General features: G+C 39.1%; 1 protein-coding gene across 1 annotated transcript in view; it reads left to right on the top strand.

Moving 5' to 3' along the window:
* The window catches only part of KIF19 (kinesin family member 19), a 229244-nt gene that overhangs the window by 126145 nt on the left and 85467 nt on the right, over positions 1-17632 (top strand). Inside the window, exons 5-7 of the mRNA XM_053706939.1 lie at positions 371-507; positions 5679-5804; positions 5931-6125. Coding sequence (XP_053562914.1) covers positions 371-507; positions 5679-5804; positions 5931-6125 — 458 coding nt within the window. The remainder of the gene's footprint in view (positions 1-370; positions 508-5678; positions 5805-5930; positions 6126-17632) is intronic.

Here is a 17632-nt window from a genome sequence, read left to right as displayed (position 1 = left end):
AGCTGTATAAGAGCTGATCATCAGCCAGTGAGCAATCAGGGTCTATGTATCAAAATCAATATCTTTTAATGTAATATTTTTATTTTCACACAAAAAATTCCTATAGATCTATCATCTATCTATATCTATCTATCTATCTATCTATCTATCTATCCGTATCTCTGTATCTGTCTACCTGCATGTCTGTCTATCTATCATATCTATCTATATTTTTGTCTGTCCTTATTTTGACATGTTTTAATAGTACTTTTTAATTTGTAAAAAATACATTTCAGTCCCTTTCAGTGTGTGAGGTCACCACCTATTCTCATCTGTATGTACACTATAAAATGTTACTGAGTTATCTTCTGCTGTTATTTTGTTTCTTCAGGATGTGGAAAGACCTATACCATGTTGGGTACTGACCGGGAGCCTGGGATATACATACGCACTCTCAATGATCTTTTTAAAGCTATTGAAGAGACCAGTGATGACATGGAGTACGAAGTGTTAATGTCTTATCTAGAGGTGAGAGAGAGGATGGCAAGGGCTGTGACCTCTTAATGTCTGGAGCAGCCAAGATTAGTGTATTTAGCTTATGTATTCAGCTGTAACTGAATGTACCCATCTGCTGGCCAGGCACTTTAATAGCTTGAAACCTAAAGCATTCAAATGAATTACTTGCTGATTGTCTTTATACTAAATATGATTACATACTTGGTCTGTATAAAACATTTCATATTAATTGATTTGTTTTGTTGAATCTGTATTCCTTTTTTTTACCATATAGCAAGGACTACTGAATTTGGTGGCACTTAACAATTGAATAATATTAATAATAATAATAATAATAACAGCATTTAACACAGGTTAGGATCATTTTTAAATGGACAAAGTAGAACTACTATAGAGATCTTAAAATGATATAATATATTACAGGTAGCCCTCAGTTTACGCCGGGGTTAGGTTCCAGAAGAAGTGTTGTAAATTGAAACCCAGTTTATAATGTAAGTCAATGGGGAGTTAGGTTCCAGGCCCCTCTCAAAATTGACATAAGTAACACCTAATACATTATTTAAAGCTTTACAATGAAGACTTTAAAGGGACAGTCTAGTCAAAATTAAACTTTCATGATTCAGATAGGGCATGCAATTTTAAACAACTTTCCAATTTACTTCTATTATCTAATTTGCTCAATTCTTTAGATATCCTTTGTTGAAGAAATAGCAATGCACATGTGTGAGCCAATCACACAGGGCCTTTAGGTGCAGCAACCAATCAGCAGCTACTGAGCATATCTAGATATGCTTTTCAGCAAGTGATATCAAGAGAATGAAGCAAATTAGATAATAGAAGTAAATTAGAAAGTTGTTTAAAATGACATGCTCTTTCTAAATCACGAAAGAAAAAAAACTGGCTTTCATGTCCCTTTAAATGCTAAACAGCATTTTAAACCTAATTAAATAATCACACAACAGACTGTATCATCAAACTAAGTTTAATGAACAAAAACATTTTTTTACTTGCATTTTTCTGCAATCAGTTCTCTGCATTGTTAGCATGTTAGATAATATTGGGTCTGCACCTATTCTATGCATTTAAATCTGGAGTGATTAATAGGCAGTTATTCACCCTCACCTCAAGCAGCTGGGCAGGAAGATAATAGGGAAGTGGCTGCTAGATCTTGTTGCTCGATAGCTAAGGTCTGTTCTGTGTACACAGATTCATTTAAGTCTGCTAAGCTTGCATAACTTTGCTGCAACACAAGTGGACAGCTCCAACTACTGGCTATTTTAATTAGTGCACTGCTTTTCAATAGCAGTCACATGACTGAAAACAAGGTTGTTATTCTGAAACGGCGCAAATTGAACCGGCGTAAACCGAGGGCCACCTGTATTCTAATTTTCTTCATGTTATCATATTATAGTTAGTGTTTATCATATTATCAAATCTGTACTATGAGTAAGAGCAGCCAGAACAAAAAGTTAGTCGTAATAAGTTGTCACCTGAAAACAAAGATCATTAAAGGGACACTGTACCCAAATTTTTTCTTTTGTAATTCAGATTGAGCATGATATTTTAAGCAACTTTCTAATTTACTCCTTTTATAACATTTTCTTCATTCTTTTGGTATCTTTATTTGAAATGCAAAAAAGTTTAGATGCCGGCCAATTTTTGGTGAACAACCTGGGTTGTCCTTGCTGATTGGTGGATAAATTCATTCACCAATAAAATCTCTTCAACACATAATATTATTGAAACAAATCAAACTTGATAATAGAAGTAAATTGGAAACTTTTTAAAAATGGTATTCTCTGTATCACAAAAGAAATTTCTTTTGGGTTTCATATCCCTTTAACAAAATATCTAATATAATTATTGTTTAAAGGGATATGAAACTCAATTGTTTTATTTCATGATCAAGATAGGGCATGCCATTTTAAACAAATTGCTATGATTTACCATTATCTAATGTGCTTTGTTCTCTTGCTATACTTTGTTGAAAAGCATACTTAGGTAGGCTCTGGAGCAGCAAAGCACTACTAGGAGCTAGCTGCTGATTGGTGGCTGCACATATATGTCTCTTGTGATTGGCTCACCTGATGCGTGTAGCTAGCTTGCAGTAGATCATTGCTGCTCTTTCAACAAAGTATATTAAGAGAACAAAGCAAATTTGCTAATAGAAGGAAATTGGAAAGTTGTTTAAAATTGTATCTGAATCATGAAAAAAAAATTGTCTTCATGTCTCTTTAAAAGCTTTAAAAAGTAGGATTGACGTAATAATAAAAAACCTGCAAATTTGCCCTTTTCTCTTGGTATTGCTTTTTGACACGTCTGCTCCTGAGCCCCTACGACCCTACCTAGCTTTACTTTTCAACAGTTTCATTGGGGTTTTGCTGTCCTTTAAAGGGACATTCCATCAATATGTAAATGCAGATAGATAAATGACATATTTAAAAAAACAAACATATTTGCACTATACATGTATTGGGAAAAAATGCTTCTAGTATAAGTTTCAACAGATGGGTGTCAAATATACTGTGCTGATATTAACTACAGAGAAAATAAGGACGGTGCATACTTAAATACACTAAGAAGCATTGTTGCTAATACATGTATATTACAAAACTGCTTTTATTCAAAACTGAAATGCATCCATGTGGATTTCACTTTTGTCTGGAATGTCCCTTTAAAGTAACACAACAGTGCCATTTATACTTTGTCATATATATCAGTATATTAGCTCATTTATTTCTATCCTTAAAGGGACAGTCTAGACAAAATTAAACTTTCATGATTCAGATAGGGCATGCAATTTTTAACAACTTTCCAATTTACTTTTATCATCAAATTAGCTTTGTTCTTTTGGCATTTTTTGTTGAAAGCTAAAGCTAGGTAGGCTCATATGCCAATTTCTAAGCCCTTTTTCACAGCTAGACAGTGCTAGTTCATGTGGGCAATAAACATAACATTCCCGTAGAGTTATGAGTCACCACTTTTTAAACAATAAAAAATCTGGAGTGGACTGTACCTTTAATTGGTCTCAACAGAGGAGATGATATAAAGAATACTCAAGACACTTTATTAAAGGGATTGTCCCTGGACTACAAAACAATGCAAATTTTGCTAACAGTTTAAATTGTTTTGAAAACATTTATTTTGGATGCAGATTGCATATGCGCACACACACAAACACATACACACACTACGCATACACACACACTACATATACACACTACCCGTGCGCACACACACAAACACATACACACACTACGCGTACACACGCACTACATAGGTGCACGCACCCGCACACACACATACTACATAGACACACACACTACATATACACACTACCTGTGCGCACACACACACATACTACATACAGGCACGCACACACATAGTACATGCACGCAGGCACGCACCTGCACACACACATACTACATAGACACACACACTACATATACACACTACCCGTGCGCACACACACACTTCATACAGACACGCACACACATAGTACATGCACGCAGGCACGCACACACACACATGTTACACACACACACACACACAATAGGGTTGATGTATTTTATACAGTTTTACTTGACTCATACCTATAAAATAAACCTGTCTAGATGCATGTTTTTCAGATAAGATGCTATTGCACTGATTGATAACTAAGTTTTTGTGTTGCTGTGTCCATAGAGATGTCCTTACATGTTAAGCTGCCACTAGCTATAGCTGCTGTGCGTCGGCAGACACTTGCACAAGTGTAATATATTTGCACTGAGATAAGATGATTCACTCCCATTCCATAAGAAAGAAAAGTATGTGCAATAGAAGCATTTAGCAGATCATATTCCCCTTAATAAACATTAGACATGAATACTATCTCCATGACTAACAGTTCTTCGGTTGCTCTTCCACCCTTACTATATTGTCGTCAGCTTTGATAACCTTTGCTGTTTAGCCAGCTCCCCCATCCCTGCTTTGCATGGCAGATAATCTCCCTGGTGACCGAAAGAGACGGGATCTCCATACGTGCCTCTTTGGGTTGTCGAATACTTTATGGTCCTGTGCAATATTTGCACATTAGACACGCTGGAGACACCATGGAGCTAGATGGGAAGCAGGAAATCAGGGGAAGCAAGCGTGAAATTAGAGGGAAAGCAAATAAATGGCTCTGCTAGATTTTCCACCAGTTTAATCCATATAAGCATGTGTACACCCTTAAAAGGACGGTTAACACTAAAATTGTTATTGTTTAACAAGATAGATAACCCCTTTACTACCCATTCCCTAGCTTTGCACAACCAACATTGTTATATTAATATACTTTATAACATTTAAACCTCTAAATGTCTGCCTGTTTCTAAGCCACTATAGACAGCCTCTTATCACATGCTGTTTTATTTGTTTTTCACAACAGAATACTGCTAGTTCATGTGGGCCATATTGATAACATTGTGCTCTTGCCCAGGGAGTTATTTAAGAGTTAGCACAACACAGCACTAATTGGCTAAAATGCAAGTCAATAGATAATAAATAAAAATCCATGTTATCAGGGGGCTGTCAGAAATTGCTTTAGATACAAGGTAATCATAGAGGTAAAAAGTGTATTAATATATCCGTGTTGGTTATGCAAAACTGGGGAATGGGTAATAAAGGGATTATCTATATTTTAAAACAATAACAATTCTATTGTAGACTGTCCCTTTAAAGGGACATGAAACCCATTTTTCTTTCTTTCAGGATTCAGATAGCACATATAACTTTAGACAGCTTTCCAATCTTCTTCTATTATCAAATGTGCTTAATTCCCTTGATATCCTTTGCTGAAGGAGCAGCAATGCACTTCTGAGAGCTAGCTGAAAACATCTAGTCAGCCAATCGCAAGAGACAAATGTGTGAAGGAACCAATCACCAGCTAGCTCCTACTAGTGTAGGATATGTGCGTATTCTTTTTCAACAATGAAGAGAACAAACTAGATTTGAAAACAGACGTGAATTTAAAAGTTCCTTAAAATTTCCTTCAATAATAAATGTTCCCTTTACACTATGTTTCCATGCATACCCATATAATTCAGAATGTCTTGGTTTATGTTCTGATGAGTATGGTTTTTTTAATCTATCAAAGCACCTATAAGATTGAGATATGCTGTCCCCTATAACTAATTCCAGTGTCATTTGTGTCCTAAAAACAGATCTACAATGAAATGATTAGGGATTTGCTGAACCCTTCTTTGGGATACCTGGACCTGCGGGAGGACTCAAAAGGAGTTATACAAGTAGCCGGGATCACAGAGGTGTCTACTATCAATGCCAAAGAGGTTGTTTTTGGTTTTATTTAGAATGTTCTATTAATTTTACTACCAGAATGCTGTTTGTGAAAGGGGTTAGGATAAAAAGACAGCCTATGCCCTCTATAACAGAACTTTGTTTCCGCTCCCCCATAGATAATGCAGCTGCTGATGAGAGGGAATAAACAAAGGACCCAGGAACCCACTGCAGCTAATAAGACCTCTTCTAGGTCACATGCCATCCTGCAGGTAACTGTTAGGCAGAAGAGTCGCGTGAAGAACATCACCCAGGAGATCCGAGTGGGCCGGCTCTTCATGATAGATCTGGCTGGGTCTGAAAGGGCATCTCAGGTACATTCATGGTACAGAAAATCACAATCCTATAAAATTTAAAGGGATAGTTTACTTTATTTTTTTTATTGTAAAGATAGATAGCATCTTTACTACCCATTCCCCAGCTTTGCACAAACAAGAAAGGCCTAGTTTCCACTGAGGTGATAAAGTTTGGTATACTGGGTGTAAAACTATTGATCTCCATTAAAGGGATACTAACCCCTCATTTTTTCTTTCATGATTCAGATAGAGCATGCAATTTTAAGCAACTTTCTAATTTACTCCTATTATCAATTTTTATTTGTTCTCATGTTATCTTGATTTGAAAAAGCAGCAATAAAAGGTTAGGAGCCGGCCCATTTTTTAGTTCAGTACCTTGGTAGAGCTGCTGATTGGTTTGCTACATTTAGCCACAAATCAGCAAGTGCTACCCATGTGCTGAACAAAAAATGGTCTGGCTCTAAAGCTTACAGTACTGCTTTTTCAAATCAAGATAGCATGAGAACAAAGAAAAATTGATAATAGGAGTAAATTAGAAAGGTGCTTAAAATCTTATGCTCTATCTGAATCATGAAATAAAAAAATGGGTTTAGTATCCCTTTAAAGTCAATGGAGAATTTTTATGTTACTACCAGTTTCCAAAGTTTACCAACTCAATGGAAACTAGCCCAAAAGGGGGCAGTCTGCAGATGCTTAGATACAAGGTAATCACAGAGGTAATATGTCCCTTTAATTAAGTATATGCAACTTCTGCTTGGAAGTAATTCCTGCAATTCACAACTAGTACTTACAAGAGATACTGGTTTTTTAAAGGGTAAATAATAACAAAATTGTACATGAAAATTCAGGATAAATAAAAAAAAATATATTTTGTAGCATTTCTGTCCAATATTTCAGGTCCTGATGTAAAATGTTCCTGTACTGAAACGCTTAACAAAGTTTCCTTTTTTACTTTTTGTATATTACTCTATATCCAATTTCTTAATGTATTAAAAGGACATTACAAGTTAACAACTTAGAGCTTGTAATTTTTGTATTATCATTCTAAATTTCTGTGCTCCACCCCTACAAAGGGGTTAAATACATAGGTAAAGTCCTACAAGGGAACTACAAGTCAATAACAAATAATTAATGAACTAATCATGAACAGCAGTTGCACATAGCTACCAATAACTAGCTGTGACCTGCTCAGGAGCTTTAATGTGTGCGGCCCATAGTGGGACTTTACCTATGTGTTTTTCCCCTTATTTATCTATGGCCAGTAATGCAAAATAAAGTGCACTAGTGATTTAGAGGACATATTTCTCCAACATAGGTGTGTCCGGTCCACGGCGTCATCCTTACTTGTGGGATATTCTCTTCCCCAACAGGAAATGGCAAAGAGCCCAGCAAAGCTGGTCACATGATCCCTCCTAGGCTCCGCCTTCCCCAGTCATTCTCTTTGCCGTTGTACAGGCAACATCTCCACGGAGATGGCTTAGAGTTTTTTAGTGTTTAACTGTAGTTTTTATTATTCAATCAAGAGTTTGTTATTTTAAAATAGTGCTGGTATGTACTATTTACTCTGAAACAGAAAAGAGATGAAGATTTCTGTTTGTAAGAGGAAAATGATTTTAGCAACCGTTACTAAAATCGATGGCTGTTCCACACAGGACTGTTGAGAGGAATTAACTTCAGTTGGGGGAACAGTGAGCAGACTTTTGCTGCTTGAGGTATGACACATTCTAACAAGACGATGTAATGCTGGAAGCTGTCATTTTCCCTATGGGATCCGGTAAGCCATTTTTATTACAGACAGTAAATAAGGGCTTCACAAGGGCTTTTTAAGATTGTAGACATTTTCTGGGCTAAATCGATTTATATATAAACATATTTTATACTCCATAGCCTTGAGGAATTATTTTAATCTTGGGAATTTTGTAAAATAACCGGCAGGCACTGTATTGGACACCTTATTCTCTAGGGGCTTTCCCTAATCATAGGCAGAGTCTCATTTTCGCGCCTGTATTGCGCACTTGTTTTTGAGAAGCATGACATGCAGATGCATGTGTGAGGAGCTCTGATACATAGAAAAGACTTCTGAAGGCGTCATTTGGTATCGTATTCCCCTTTGGGCTTGGTTGGGTCTCAGCAAAGCAGATACCAGGGACTGTAAAGGGGTTAAATATAAAAACGGCTCCGGTTCCGTTATTTTAAGGGTTAAAGCTTCCAAATTTGGTGTGCAATACTTTTAAGGCTTTAAGACACTGTGGTGAAATTTTGGTGAATTTTGAACAATTCCTTCATACTTTTTCGCAATTGCAGTAATAAAGTGTGTTCAGTTTAAAATTTAAAGTGACAGTAACGGTTTTATTTTAAAACGTTTTTTGTACTTTGTTATCAAGTTTATGCCTGTTTAACATGTCTGAACTGCCAGATAGACTGTGTTCTGAATGTGGGGAAGCCAAGGTTCCTTCTCATTTAAATAGATGTGATTTATGTGACACAAAATTTAGAGAAAATGATGCCCAAGATGATTCCTCAAGTGAGGGGAGTAAGCATGGTACTGCATCATCCCCTCCTTCGTCTACACCAGTCTTGCCCACACAGGAGGCCCCTAGTACATCTAGCGCGCCAATACTCCTTACTATGCAACAATTAACGGCTGTAATGGATAATTCTATCAAAAACATTTTAGCCAAAATGCCCACTTATCAGCGAAAGCGCGACTGCTCTGTTTTAGAAAATACTGAAGAGCATGAGGACGCTGATGATATTGTTTCTGAAGGGCCCCTACACCAGTCTGAGGGGGCCAGGGAGGTTTTGTCTGAGGGAGAAATTTCAGATTCAGGGAAAATTTCTCAACAAGCTGAACCTGATGTGATTACATTTAAATTTAAGTTGGAACATCTCCGCGCTCTGCTTAAGGAGGTGTTATCCACTCTGGATGATTGTGAGAATTTGGTCATCCCAGAGAAACTATGTAAAATGGACAAGTTCCTAGAGGTCCCGGGGCCCCCCCGAAGCTTTTCCTATACCCAAGCGGGTGGCGGACATTGTAAATAAAGAATGGGAAAGGCCCGGTATACCTTTCGTCCCTCCCCCCATATTTAAAAAATTGTTTCCTATGGTCGACCCCAGAAAGGACTTATGGCAGACAGTCCCCAAGGTCGAGGGGGGCGGTTTCTACTCTAAACGAACGCACCACTATACCCATAGAAGATAGTTGTGCTTTCAAAGATCCTATGGATAAAAAATTAGAAGGTTTGCTTAAAAAGATGTTTGTTCAGCAAGGTTACCTTCTACAACCAATTTCATGCATTGTCCCTGTCACTACAGCCGCGTGTTTCTGGTTCGATGAGCTAGAAAAGGCGATCACTAGTAATTCTCCTTCTTATGAGGAGATTATGGACAGAATCCGTGCTCTCAAATTGGCTAATTCTTTCACCCTAGACGCCACTTTGCAATTGGCTAGGTTAGCGGCGAAAAATTCTGGGTTTGCTATTGTGGCGCGCAGAGCGCTTTGGTTAAAATCTTGGTCAGCGGATGCGTCTTCCAAGAACAAATTGCTTAACATTCCTTTCAAGGGGAAAACGCTGTTTGGCCCTGACTTGAAAGAGATTATCTCTGATATCACTGGGGGCAAGGGCCACGCCCTTCCTCAGGATAGGTCTTTCAAGGCCAAAAATAAACCTAATTTTCGTCCCTTTCGTAGAAACGGACCAGCCCCAAGTGCTACGTCCTCTAAGCAAGAGGGTAATACTTCTCAAGCCAAGCCAGCCTGGAGACCAATGCAAGGCTGGAACAAGGGAAAGCAGGCCAAGAAACCTGCCACTGCTACCAAGACAGCATGAGATGTTGGCCCCCGATCCGGGACCGGATCTGGTGGGGGGCAGACTCTCTCTCTTCGCTCAGGCTTGGGCAAGAGATGTTCTGGATCCTTGGGCGCTAGAAATAGTCTCCCAAGGTTATCTTCTGGAATTCAAGGGGCTTCCCCCAAGGGGGAGGTTCCACAGGTCTCAATTGTCTTCAGACCACATAAAAAAACAGGCATTCTTACATTGTGTAGAAGACCTGTTAAAAATGGGAGTGATTCATCCTGTTCCATTAGGAGAACAAGGGATGGGGTTCTACTCCAATCTGTTCGTAGTTCCCAAAAAAGAGGGAACGTTCAGACCAATCTTAGATCTCAAGATCCTAAACAAGTTTCTCAAGGTTCCATCGTTCAAAATGGAAACCATTCGAACAATTCTTCCTTCCATCCAGGAAGGTCAATTCATGACCACGGTGGATTTAAAGGATGCGTATCTACATATTCCTATCCACAAGGAACATCATCGGTTCCTAAGGTTCGCATTCCTGGACAAGCATTACCAGTTCGTGGCACTTCCGTTCGGATTAGCCACTGCTCCAAGGATTTTCACAAAGGTACTAGGGTCCCTTCTAGCGGTGCTAAGACCAAGGGGCATTGCAGTAGTACCTTACTTGGACGACATTCTGATTCAAGCGTCGTCCCTTCCTCAAGCAAAGGCTCACACGGACATTGTCCTGGCCTTTCTCAGATCTCACGGATGGAAAGTGAACGTAGAAAAGAGTTCTCTATCTCCGTCAACAAGGGTTCCCTTCTTGGGAACAATAATAGACTCCTTAGAAATGAGGATTTTTCTGACAGAGGCCAGAAAAACAAAACTTCTAAACTCTTGTCAAATACTTCATTCCGTTCCTCTTCCTTCCATAGCGCAGTGCATGGAAGTAATAGGTTTGATGGTAGCGGCAATGGACATAGTTCCTTTTGCGCGCATTCATCTAAGACCATTACAACTGTGCATGCTCAGTCAGTGGAATGGGGACTATACAGACTTGTCTCCGACGATACAAGTAAATCAGAGGACCAGAGATTCACTCCGTTGGTGGCTGTCCCTGGACAACCTGCCACAGGGGATGAGCTTCCGCAGACCAGAGTGGGTCATTGTCACGACCGACGCCAGTCTGATGGGCTGGGGCGCGGTCTGGGGACCCCTGAAAGCTCAGGGTCTTTGGTCTCGGGAAGAATCTCTTCTACCGATAAACATTCTGGAACGGAGAGCGATACTCAATGCTCTCAAGGCTTGGCCTCAGCTAGCAAAGGCCAAGTTCATACGGTTTCAATCAGACAACATGACGACTGTTGCGTACATCAACCATCAGGGGGGAACAAGGAGTTCCCTGGCGATGGAAGAAGTGACCAAAATCATTCAATGGGCGGAGACTCACTCCTGCCACTTGTCTGCAATCCACATCCCAGGAGTGGAAAATTGGGAAGCGGATTTTCTGAGTCGTCAGACCTTACATCCGGGGGAGTGGGAACTCCATCCGGAAATCTTTGCCCAAATTACTCAACTGTGGGGCATTCCAGACATGGATCTGATGGCCTCTCGTCAGAACTTCAAGGTTCCTTGCTACGGGTCCAGATCCAGGGATCCCAAGGCGACTCTAGTAGATGCACTAGTAGCACCTTGGAACTTCAAACTAGCTTATGTATTCCCGCCGTTTCCTCTCATCCCCAGGCTGGTAGCCAGGATCAATCAGGAGAGGGCATCGGTGATCTTGATAGCTCCTGCGTGGCCACGCAGGACTTGGTATGCAGACCTGGTGAATATGTCATCGGCTCCACCATGGAAGCTACCTTTGAGACGAGACCTTCTTGTTCAAGGTCCGTTCGAACATCCGAATCTGGTCTCACTCCAACTGACTGCTTGGAGATTGAACGCTTGATCTTATCAAAGCGAGGGTTCTCAGATTCTGTTATTGATACTCTTGTTCAGGCCAGAAAGCCTGTAACTAGAAAAATTTACCACAAAATATGGAAAAAATATATCTGTTGGTGTGAATCTAAAGGATTCCCTTGGGACAAGGTAAAAATTCCTAAGATTCTATCCTTTCTTCAAGAAGGATTGGAGAAAGGATTATCTGCAAGTTCCTTGAAGGGACAGATTTCTGCCTTGTCTGTGTTACTTCACAAAAAGCTGGCAGCTGTGCCAGATGTTCAAGCCTTTGTTCAGGCTCTGGTTAGAATCAAGCCTGTTTACAAACCTTTGACTCCTCCTTGGAGTCTCAATTTAGTTCTTTCAGTTCTTCAGGGGGTTCCGTTTGAACCCTTACATTCCGTTGATATTAAGTTATTATCTTGGAAAGTTTTGTTTTTGGTTGCAATTTCTTCTGCTAGAAGAGTTTCAGAATTATCTGCTCTGCAGTGTTCTCCTCCTTATCTGGTGTTCCATGCAGATAAGGTGGTTTTACGTACTAAACCTGGTTTTCTTCCGAAAGTTGTTTCTAACAAAAACATTAACCAGGAGATAGTCGTGCCTTCTTTGTGTCCGAATCCAGTTTCAAAGAAGGAACGTTTGTTGCACAATTTGGATGTTGTTCGCGCTCTAAAATTCTATTTAGATGCTACAAAGGATTTTAGACAAACATCTTCCTTGTTTGTTGTTTATTCTGGTAAAAGGAGAGGTCAAAAAGCAACTTCTACCTCTCTCTCTTTTTGGATTAAAAGCATCATCAGATTGGCTTATGAGACTGCCGGACGGCAGCCTCCTGAAAGAATCACAGCTCATTCCACTAGGGCTGTGGCTTCCACATGGGCCTTCAAGAACGAGGCTTCTGTTGATCAGATATGTAAGGCAGCGACTTGGTCTTCACTGCACACTTTTACCAAATTTTACAAGTTTGATACTTTTGCCTCTTCTGAGGCTATTTTTGGGAGAAAGGTTTTGCAAGCCGTGGTGCCTTCCATTTAGGTGACCTGATTTGCTCCCTCCCTTCATCCGTGTCCTAAAGCTTTGGTATTGGTTCCCACAAGTAAGGATGACGCCGTGGACCGGACACACCTATGTTGGAGAAAACAGAATTTATGTTTACCTGATAAATTACTTTCTCCAACGGTGTGTCCGGTCCACGGCCCGCCCTGGTTTTTTTAATCAGGTCTGATAATTTATTTTCTTTAACTACAGTCACCACGGTATCATATGGTTTCTCCTATGCAAATATTCCTCCTTTACGTCGGTCGAATGACTGGGGAAGGCGGAGCCTAGGAGGGATCATGTGACCAGCTTTGCTGGGCTCTTTGCCATTTCCTGTTGGGGAAGAGAATATCCCACAAGTAAGGATGACGCCGTGGACCGGACACACCGTTGGAGAAAGTATTTTATCAGGTAAACATAAATTCTGTTTTTTTGTCCCTTATACTCATTTGGCTTTTAATGTTTCTTTCAGGGAGAGCTGCTGCAACACTGTATTTGTTCATCTCTCTCTGGCCTTTGTATATATTAATATTTCTTCTTCACACCAGTTATGATGCATATAGAACAGCCAGAGCTTGCATTCTATCCCACATGTGACACTGTGTGGCAGTGTAAGGGTGCGAGCCTGGCCTTTGTTTTCTTCAGTCATAATGTCTCTGAATCTGACATTTTATTTGAAATCTGATGCTGCGCCTGTCAGTCACTAAAACCCCCTACAGAGAAAGACAATTATTAGGGGACAGCACCACCTAGTGGTATTCTGTAAAAAAAAATCAAAAAAAAATCTATAAGAACCTTTGCATTACAAGGCTCCTCACTTAAGGCAGTTTTCAGTTTGGGAACTGTGTATCACATTAAAGGGACAGTCTACACCAGAATTTGTATTGTTTTAAAAGATAGATAATCCCTTTATTACCCATTCCCCAGTTTTGCATAACCAGCACAGTTATATTAATATACTTTTAACCTCTGTGATTATCTTGTATCTAAGTCACTGCAAACTGCCCCTTTATTTCAGTTCTTTTTACATACTTGCAGTTTAGCCAATCAGTGCCTGCTCCCATATAACTTCACGTGCACAAGCACAGTGTTATCTATATGAAATACATGAACTAACACCCTCTAGTGGTGAAAAACTGTTAAAATGCATTCTGAAAAGAGGTGGCCTTTAATGTCTAAGAAATTAGCATATGAACCTCCTAGGTTAAGCTTTCAACTAAGAATACCAAGAGAACAAAGCAAAATTGGTGATAAGAGTAAATTGGAAAATTGTTTAAAATGACATGCTCTATCTGAATCATTAAAGTTTATTTTGGCCTAGACTGTCCCTTTAAGGGGAATTCCCTAATATACTTTATATGAAGGAGAGACACTGGCATTTAATGCTCAGTAAAAAAAAACCTGATGATTTTGGAGAATTGGGCCCTTATTGATAACTGGGTCACACCTGTATTGTCATAAAGCCTCACTCGCTTTATTTTTAAGAAAATTATTTTTTCTGGCTGCACTACTATTTGCTATTCCTTGTCAATTTACGTCTTGTCTCAGCACAGACACGGAACTACCATTGGTGCAACAGGTGCAGTGGCACTAGGGCCCAAAGGCAGGGGGTGTCTGTCTATCCTCAAAATGATTATACAGAGCAGCATGTATATTATTACCATTGCTTACTACTGAGTTATCTTTAGTGGGGGGGAGGGGGGCAAAAACATTTTGCACTAGGGCCCTCTGTTGAGCAATAGGGATTGGTGAACGTGGTAAAAATTTGCAGTTTGTTTGGTAGAACAAATAGTCCTGTGGACATTTGTTTTGAACAATCAAATGTTGATAAGATCAAAAACTAATAACAAATTCAGTAATCAAATGTTATTTCCGGTTTTCAAATGTTACTTTTGTTTTCAAATGTTTAGAATTAGATCGAATATCCACATTGAAATTTCAAATTTAACATTCGGTTTAGCAAATACAGAAGTGTAATAGTTCATCTGGTAGGGAATTTAGTAAACTGGTACATAATAGATACAAATATAATGATTATCAATTTTCTGTCTTGAATATTGCATAATTTAATATTACATTTAAAGAGAGCAATAGAAATACTATCACATTAAACAAATATTAGAATGTTGTGCAAACATTAAAAACCAAACGAACAAACAAATGTGTTAAAATTGGTTTTATTTTTCAAATGTTACGAAACATTTGCCCATCCCTATTGAGTAGGTCTGCTACTGTCTCAGCGTCATAGCTTGATGTCTCTCTCTTTGGCAACCACTGCCCATCATCTACTGTTTACACAGCTTGGGTTGAGCCTCGTGGTAATCACCTGACCCGTAGTGTAAGCTTAGAATAAGTGATTACATGACCCACGCTAAACAATATTATCAGTTGCTGCTTCCTGAAGCCTATGCTTATAATTACTTAAGTTAAGCTCACTGACCTGGGTCATCAGGATCAAGCTATGAGAAGCTATTTTGATTACGGAGCCCTTCCCTATTTATTCAAACCCTCAAGCTAAGTCATACTTTATGGAGGAGTTAAAGACAAAGTAAACACTTTGAGACTGTAATATAAATTGTTTTTACTTATGTACAGTACAACAACTTTGCAATATATTCATTAATTATTTATTGCGTCTTTCTTTCCTATACTTTAACTCAGAAAATTACAGATTTTCCCAATCTTGAGGATTTCAAGTGCATATGGCAGACTTCAAAAATGTAATCCTGCCACATATCTGTACCTAATTTGCCTCAGCTGAGGTTATCAGATAGGAAACTGCAAAACAAATTAACTTATGCTACGGAAAGATAGTTAGCTTTGTCTACTCTTGTAGCAAGTCAGGATTGGCTCAACATATTTTAACACTCACATAGTATGCTAATTAACTGCAAAAATATTATAACTATAAGGTGTTTACTGTCCTTTTAAAGGGGCAGTTTACTCAAAAATGTTCTCCCTTTTAATTTGTTCCCAATTATCCACTTTACTTGCTGGAGTCTATTAAATTGATTACAAGTATTTCTTTACCCTTATATTGGCATTTGAAATTGTTTACTTAGCCTGTGGTATCCCCACCCATCCTGAAAGTTTTTGGCCTCAAGACCAAGCTGTGTAAACACAGCCAGTAGAATAGTTTTTATAACGTACATAACAACTACTGTAAATATTAACTAATAAGTTGTAATAAACCAATTTCTCTCCATCCCTTTCTGTTCTTCCTCGGGAGGTCCCTCAGGCCAGATTAGTGGAGAGCTAATAAAAGCTCCTGCTCGAGTGTTAACTGTACTGGAAGTAAGCTTTTTGCGCTTCAGGTAGCGCTCGTATTACAAGTTTAAAGTAAACAGTTTTTGCTCATGTGATAACCTGACACGCGTAAAAAAACGAAACTCACAATATCAGTGTACAACATTGGAATGTGAAATATTAATATTTTAATGTCGGGTTAGTGCAGTTGAGAAAATGTGATCGGGTTTGTGCGCAAGTATGGTGTTATTTTCTTTTCCACTTTCTGCGCTCCATTAAAGTCTATGTGAAAATACGTTAACACGATTGCGATATTGTAACTTTGTATTTTTTGCACGTGTCAGGTTAGCGAGTGAGCAAAAACTTTTTACTTTATACACACAGTATCAGACGCGCGCAAAAAGCCAGTCAAGCACAGTTAGATAATTAGCGTTCCCCTCGTAATCTAGCGCTCTATTAATATAATAATATTTTTCCAACTGCATAAGCTCTGACATTATTAGTCATGATATAAAATAACTTTAGATAGGGCTTATATTTGATTTTAAGAGGTGTGTTCAGCAATCATAGTAAAGGGTCCAAAGGGAACTGTTACAATTATCTCCATTCCCGATATCACTTCCCTCCAGAAGGATTGCACTTAATTACACCATCACTACCATGTGTGCCATTCCACTTCCCTTGTGACCACATCTCCAACAGTTATTGTTCCTGGTATTATAGAGGCGATGTAGTTTGTTTAGAGTGAGATACCATCTATGTAAGAGTTTAACATTTATCTCTAACATAGCCAAAGAAATTGAAGCTTTTCGGGTGTTTTTGGAAAAGTGTCACCCTTGACTGTAAGAGTATTATTATCCCTAAATCCTCCTCCCAACTTTCAAGGAACAGTGTAATAAAAGCAGGAGGATTGTGGACCAATATTCTGTATATTATAGGCAGGATATGACCAACAGGAGGTGCCCACATGCATAAACGTTCAATGTTAAGGGTCTAACCATATTCCTAGAGTGCTTGTGTTGTGTTATAAAATTATGGGAACGCCTTTAAGTGAACCAGTTCTGAAAGCACAAGTATCCTTGCTCAATCAGATCTGATCGTGATTGGAGTGATTAATTAGTTACCAGTGAATGTCAGCTTGTGGTAAAAAGTGGTAAAAATTTGTCAGAAGGGATCCTTTAGCAAATTCCCCATTTTCCAGCAGTGATGTCAGAGGGGAAGGTCTAGATGATATATGGTAAGTTTAAAGGGACATGCAACCAGACAAATGTTTTACCTGCACTATTATTTATTTACATGGTGTGCGCCTGTAGAGACCACTGTAACATCTGCCTTGCTCACCTGATATTCCTGTGCAGTTAATATCAAGGCCTCTATTTATGAAAGGTCTTGCGGACCTGATCCGATAGTGCGGATCAGGTCCGCAAGACCTCGCTGAATGCGGAGAGCAATACGCTCTCTGTATTCAGCATTGCACCAGCAGCTCACAAGAGCTGCTAGTGCAACGCCGTCCCTTGC

Source organism: Bombina bombina, chromosome 1, assembly GCF_027579735.1.
Source record: "Bombina bombina isolate aBomBom1 chromosome 1, aBomBom1.pri, whole genome shotgun sequence".
NCBI classification, from domain to species: Eukaryota; Metazoa; Chordata; class Amphibia; order Anura; family Bombinatoridae; genus Bombina; species Bombina bombina.
Note: the sequence above shows the minus strand (reverse complement) of the source record. Positions and strands in the feature narration are given on the sequence as shown.